Raw genomic sequence first — 7,284 nt, 5'->3', positions numbered from 1 at the left:
GCATATCTGATTAACCGAATGCCACTTCAAACTTTGGACTACAAGACTCCTCTTGAATGCCTGCAAGGAACTAATTCTTTTATAATTCCCCCCAAGGTATTTGGTTGTGTTTGTTTTGTTCGAGATCATCGACCTTCGGTTGGCAAGCTTGACGCTCGTGCCCTCAAGTGCATTTTTGTAGGATATTCAGCTACTCAAAAAGGATACAAATATTGGTGTTCGACTGAGCGGAAGATGTTTATCAGCATTGATGTAACATTTCAGGAGTCTGAACCATTCTATATATCTTCTGTGTCATCTTCCTCTCCCGTTATCTCTGGAACTGGTCGAGAGGGGGAGTCCTCTGGAGGAAGTCCTATTACTGTGGATGTTACTGTGGATGTTGGTACAAATGGTGCATCTGACACTCAAGGAGAAGCAGCTGACACTCAAGGAAAAGCATCTGAAACTACATCTGAGACTCTCCCACTGCTTGTTTTATCTGATTCATCTCCTCTCTCAGAGTCTATTACGCATTCTCCAGTCTCCAGATCTTCCTCTCCTATCCCAACGATTTCATCTTCTATGACTAATGGTAATTCTCCTGTACCTCCCATCTATTTTACATTAGATAATGATGATCTAAATGTTCCTATTGCTTTACGGAAACCTACTCGTCATGCTAGTATTCCTACTCGACTTAAGGATGGAGTAGGGTACAAACATGACATCGCTAACTTTGTATCCTATGAGTCTCTCTCTCCATCTTATCAGAGTTTTATAGCTTCTTTGTCCTCTGTCTCCATACCCGAGAACTGGAAGGTTGCTAAGGAAAACTCTAAGTGGAAAGCCGCCATGCTTGAAGAAATGCAAGCACTAGAAAAAAATAATACATGAAAACTTGTACCTTTGCCAGCTGGTAAACAAACTGTGGGATGCAAATAGATTTTTACAGTTAAACAGACACCTGAGAGTACTGTTGAACGGTACAAAGCTCGCTTGGTAGCAAAAGGATATACACAGACTTATGGCATCGACTATGATGAAACTTTTGCACCTGTTGCAAAAATGAACTCTGTTAGAACCCTTATATCATGTGCTGCTAATTTTGGATGGGATCTGTTCCAGCTCGATGTAAAGAACGCTTTTCTTCATGGAGAACTTCAGGAGGAAGTATATATGGATGTTCCTCCAGGATTTGCTACTGCTCAAACAGTGGGCAAAGTATACCAATTACGACGATCTCTTTATGGTTTAAAGCAGTCACCTCGTGCTTAGTTCGATCGTTTTTGGCAAGCAATCATTCAGATGGGGTATAAACAGAGCAATGCAGATCACACACTCTTCTTTCGACACAACAAGGGTAAGATTGCTGTTTTGATTGTCTATGTTGATGATATTGTGGTCACCGGAGATGATTCTGAGGAGATAGCTCATTTGAAGGCTCAGCTGGCACAGGCATTTGAGGTGAAGGATCTTGGACATCTTCGATATTTTCTTGGGATAGAAGTTGCTCGTTCTTCAAAAAAAAATTTTCTCTCCCAAAGAAAATATATTCTAGATCTTCTTACAGAAGTCAGTATGTTGGGATGTCGACCTATTGCTACTCCTATTGAACAAAATCATCGACTAGTAGCTGATACCGGTGTCCCTATTGATCGAGAACGTTATCAACGATTGGTAGGACGTTTGATTTATCTATCTCATACACGGCCTGATATTGCATTCACCGTTATTGTGGTAAGTCAGTTTATGCATGATCCACGTTCAGTTCATATGGATGCTGTGACATGGATACTTCGTTATCTCAAAAGCTATCCTGATCGTGGTTTACTTTATTCTAATCATGGCAACCTACGGGTGGAGTGTTATACAGATGCTGATTGGGCTGGATCACTTGATGACCGTCGCTCTACCTCAGGTTACTGTATTTTTGTTGGAGGTAATCTAGTCACTTGGCGAAGCAAGAAATAGAATATAGTTGCTCGATCTACTGCTGAAGCAGAGTATCGAGCTATGGCACATGGCGTGTGCGAAATTTTATGGTTGCGGATCTTGTTATTGGATCTAGGCCTTTATCAGTCATCGTTCCTTATGCTATATTGTGACAACAAGGCAGCAATCAATATTGCTAATAATCCAGTACAGCATGATCGGACGAAGCACATCGAGATCGATCGACATTTTATTAAGGAAAAGCTTGATGCCAGAATCATTTGTATGCCTTATGTGTGATCTGCTAGTCAACTAGCAGACATTTTGATCAAAGGTCTTAGTGTGCCTTCTTTTTCATTTATTCGTGACAAGATGGGTCTTTATGATATCTATAACCCATCTTGAGGGGGAGTGTTGAAATGAGCTGTAGTTCTCTCTGATTAGGAATGCAATCATCTAATTAGAGGAAAATATGTTAGTATAATTCCTAAATTGAATCCCTCTGATTAGGAATGCAATCGTCTAATTAGAGGAAAATATATTTGTATAATTCCTAAATTGAATCCCTCTGATTAGGAATGCAATCATCTAATTAGAGGGAAATATATTTGTATAATTCCTAAATTGAGCCCATGAAAATTAATAAAAAGGGCTCGTTTGGTCCTAGAGAAGTATCTCTTCTTCCTCTGAAATCTTCGTCTTCATCCTCTTTTTTATTCTTTTTCTGTTTATACTTCTGTTTGTCAACAATTTACCACCATGCCTGGGGCCTAATTTGCCATCTTTGTGACTCCTTCCTTAGCATTATGGAGAACTTGACCAACAACTTCCAGGTGATATAGCTGTCAAACTTTTCGAAAATGGGGAATTTTGATGGTGGATTGCATGTCTCCTTCTAATTATTTTTAACCTTTGGTGACCGTTATATCGTTTTGTATTCCAAATTCATTTTACATTTTAAAGAACTAGTATTCTACATGAGGACACATTTCTTACCAGCCCGATTTTGTATCCATGGACAAATTATGGTGGCAATGTAGTTCATAGATTCATTTAATCGATGTATTCAAGTGAGAGTTTTGAAGTTTTTTCTTCCAAGGAGTACCGGTCTTCACATCTAATGATATGTGTGCGTGCGTGCGTGTGTGTGTGTGAGACAGACAGAGAGAGAGAGAGAGAGAGAGAGAGAGAGAGAGGGGGGGGGGGGGGGCCAGCTTCACCAAAACAAGTATTATTAATTGTTACACAAGACTTACAGAATAGAATGAAAGAATTATACTGCCTTTTTAAGGATATGAATTTATAGAACTTTCCTTCCAGCAAATAATTTGCCTACAATGTCACAATAGTACTATTTCTTGGATTGAATGAACTAATTTCCTTCTTACCAAAAAAACAAAAAAAAAGAACTAATTTCCATCCACCATGAATTCGTATATCTCTTGTATCCACTGTACAGTGGGCCTTTTCTCCGGTCAAAAAATGGAATTCCTCAGTGTTACGGTAACCGAGTCCAATGGTTTATGGGCCATTTCACATATGCAGGGATCTTGACTCACGAAGTCTTCTTTCATCCGAGAGTAGTTTAGCAAACCTGCAAATTATATACACCAATTGGTTTCAAATAATCTTTTTGTCACAAATCTTAGTCGAACAAAAGTAACAACAGCCTGAAATGGTTCTTTCTACCTTCTAAGAGCATCTTCATTTGTTCTATCTCCATTTCCAACTGCTTCAAACACACCCGTCTCCAAATTCCCCCTTGAGACTGGTTTCTTCAACAACCGCTCACCCCTCTTAATGAGATCCCCTAAGTTTTCCTTCGTGGAGACATCAGCAGAAGATAGAGTCCCACTCAATGTATCATCCTGCTTCCCTCAAGAAGAAAAATTAAGGCTTAACTTACAATAAAACAAACCACAATTTTTTTTTTGCTATTTCTGATCTCATGTTCATCAATTTGAAATGAGTAGTTATCTGATCATATAAGATCAAATGCATACCTCAATCCGAAGATAATTTGATTCAGAGCGGAGAGCTTGAAAGACCTCTGAAATGTGTATGTCAACCATGTCAGCACTTGATTGCATAAACACATCCACCAAGGGCGTAGATCCGCTGCTAAGCAACCACTCCAGGACTCCCCATTTTCTTGCACCTTTTGCACTGTACCTTTCATCAACCTTTGCTGAACCAGTCCCTAACGATATGAGTAGAAGTTTGCGGTAGTCCATAGGTTTGTAGGGTAAGTAATCTGGGTTCCCTTTGTGCACCTCCTTCGTTACTTCTCCTATTGCAATCAATGCCTGAAAGTTCTCAATTATAGAGCTTAACACCATCAATCATTATCAAACTTCTTTATTTTAGTTCGGTGGGTACATACTGGATTATTAGCAGCAACACCTCCATCGATAAGGTGGAATTCTCTCACATCCCCTTCATCATCCTTGGTTTCAAAGTAATGGGATGGGAGGTAAGTTGGTGCTGCAGTAGCGCCGATACAGATATCAGAGAGCTGAGCATTCAGAAAGCTCTTACGCTTCACCTGCAAACTTTCAGCTCTGTACATAAGATTCATGGATGACTCTCCAAAATGATGAGAGATGTTGCTTATCGATTTTGTTATCTGTTGGGCTAGCTTTTGAAATTTTTATCTAACATGGGCATGAAAAAGAAGCCATGCACATTCTCAAGTATGCGTGTGCATGTGTATGTATTTATGTATGTATGTATATATGTATGTATGCATGTGTCTATGTGTGTATAGTTATAGTTATAATGATGATTGTTGATATAAAAAGGGTCATTAGTATGTTTTACATAGCACTAATTGAATCTTATTTGCTAGGAAAGCTCGGTATGTGATAGTTTTTTGCCCATTCAGCGTTCATCAAGTTCTAGAGGATATAACATATAGTTTATGATTAGGTAGTCTTGGTGGCAGTAAACCTTATTACGTCAACCTAATAAGCACTCTTCCCGTATATGCGGAGCCAACTGTGGCTTGATTTTGACATTGTCTGTGTGTACTCTCTTTTGGCCTGATGATTAGATCATCTACATCAGGTAGACAAATGTTATTGCATGAACTTTAAAGTTTAAATGGTTGTCAACTTTCACAAAGTTTCATCTGCTTTCCACAATGGATCCTCTCAACTATTTTTTTTAAAGGGAAAGAAGGGGATGGATCCCTTCAACCATGGTTTACACTTATTAGCTCCTAATCATATCAAGATCTGTTGTCCTCTGTTACTTGGATCATGATCACAATGCTGTGCTGTAAGCAGAAGCAATGCAGTCCATGAAAAGAGAGAATAAAATAATAAGTTGGATTAAAGAAGGATCACACCTCATAGCTGGAGAAAATGGTAGGGTGGAGCCGCTTCATATCAAAAGTTGGAATAACCATGTTGGTTAATGTTTGGTGCAATCGCAAATTCCCTAGATATTCCCTAATAAGTTTATGTAGATATTTTCCATCATACTTGGGTCCCCATAGAGCTCTAGCCATCCTCATTATTGGAGCCAAAATTCCTCTAAAATAAGAAATTTGTGAATCATTAATTAGGAATGTTGATGAATTACTAAAGAAAAGATCATATGGAAATATCTCATACTAGTTTTCTATTAAATTATACTTACCCATATTGCGGAAAAATTTTGGGGCTCTCTACTAGGTAAAAGGATTTTATGTCTTTTGCTGTGAAGAGAGGGCGCTTTATTTCATCTGGTGCAGTTAACATAGCTGCCACAAGACTACCGGTGTTCGTTCCCGCAATCACATCAAAATAGTCCGCGATCCTTACATCCTCACCATCAAGTTTCTGCACATATAAAAGAAAAAGGCCTCATGAGTTAGAGTTGTATGGGAGAAAGAGAAACACTACTAGCACATATAACCTAATTTAGATGTGTTGATAAACTGAAATATCAAATACAGAATCAAGATCTGTACTTATATTTCTTCTCAAAAGATATCATACCTGAAGTTCTGACTCCAAGAAGCTGAGGATGATAGCAGGAATAATTCCTCTAATTCCACCTCCATCAATGCTTAGAATGGTTATCAGATTTCCATATGTTGGAGCCTGTATCTGATTGATGTTCGATTTCGATCCTTCCATGTAAGACTAATTAGTAGGTATGAATGAAGATGGAAATTCTCAACAAGAACTCTGAGCTTCTAAATCTTTCAATTATATATGCAGTACTGATAGAGTTCTGCATCTCAGAATGAGCATTTATAGATGAATAACTCATCAGTTATCCTTCTGGAATTCTGGTCAAAGATAACGATCGATAACAGTCTCTATGGCCTTTTCAACAATTCAACGATTTTTCACATAAATGACAAATCATCATGACCATTACCTTATGGACATCCAAAAATTAGTTTTGATTATGGTGAAGTGCGAAGCGCATGACGTCACCAGAGACTTGTAGGTAGGAAGCATTACATTGGAAGTTAGTGGCTTGCATGGCTCTAATTTGAATTTGCCAATCTTACTGTACCAGTTGACCAAGGAAGATCAAGCTGGCATTTTAGGAAAAGCATTTAAAGGATGGTAATGTGATAGACAAGTCAGATATCAAATCTCAATCTATTCTTGTGGCACATCGGTTATGAATGTTCAAATGTCGAACATCAATTTCGTGTCGGGCACACAAGAACCAATTAACGCATGTGGAACTTGCAGTGCAAATGATTCAACATAAATCTGCATTTCAATGCCACCCATGTGCATAAAATTTTAAAAAAAAAAAAAAAATCACAAATGAATTCACATTGGATGATTACAACAGGAGATTTGGCCTTTAGTTTTAACGTTTTTCAGAAAAACGAGGAGAGAACTTTATCACCACAAATATGTTAGTTTGGTAGATCTATCAGAGAATCCATGTAAAGATCATATTGAGAAAAAAAAAATGTAAAATGATAATCATTTTAAGTAATTTACACATTATTTTTCTCAAACTCACTAAAAAGCGCATGGTAAAAGAAAGAGAACGCAAAACAGAATGTAGCAGCTAGTTTGTGCCTAAAAAATTCATAGATATGTCTTTTGATGATAGTTACCACAGAGCTACTGATTAACAGTGGAAAATTTATAGATGAAGGCACAACAGAGTGGCATATGTCAATAGAAAATATTTTCCTTCATGTATGCTGACCTGTTCTCTTGCTATTTTTCAACTAAAATAGCATTTTTATAGCTTTTACCTTCACATTTCAGTGATTAGCTGATGCATCTCTATTCTCACATGTTAAATTCATATTATTATGTCTAATTTTTCATAGTTAAGTTGTATATGCAGAAAGACTTGCACCAAACTATCATGCAGTAAACCCTGAATACAACAAGCTAGGTA

General features: G+C 37.8%; 1 protein-coding gene across 2 annotated transcripts; it reads right to left on the bottom strand.

Annotated features, from left to right (window-relative positions):
- Window positions 1-3,169: 3,169 nt before the first annotated feature.
- On the bottom strand, window positions 3,170-6,100 carry LOC105058267 (patatin-like protein 2). Of its 2 annotated transcripts, none has more exons than XM_073249401.1 (7): window positions 5,898-6,100; window positions 5,557-5,738; window positions 5,262-5,450; window positions 4,298-4,523; window positions 3,918-4,220; window positions 3,604-3,782; window positions 3,170-3,508 (listed from the first exon to the last, which is right to left on the bottom strand). In XM_073249401.1, the coding sequence occupies exons 1-7, from the start codon at window positions 6,036-6,038 to the stop codon at window positions 3,448-3,450; spliced, it is 1,281 nt and encodes a 426-aa protein (XP_073105502.1). In that variant the 5' UTR covers window positions 6,039-6,100; the 3' UTR covers window positions 3,170-3,447. The 2 variants fall into 2 exon arrangements, with proteins under 2 accessions (XP_073105502.1, XP_010939456.1); XM_010941154.4 differs by having other exon boundaries at window positions 4,298-4,459; window positions 5,264-5,450.
- Window positions 6,101-7,284: the final 1,184 nt, after the last annotated feature.

Source organism: Elaeis guineensis, chromosome 15 (genome assembly GCF_000442705.2).
Source record: "Elaeis guineensis isolate ETL-2024a chromosome 15, EG11, whole genome shotgun sequence".
Lineage (NCBI taxonomy): Eukaryota > Viridiplantae > Streptophyta > Magnoliopsida > Arecales > Arecaceae > Elaeis > Elaeis guineensis.
Note: the sequence above shows the minus strand (reverse complement) of the source record. Positions and strands in the feature narration are given on the sequence as shown.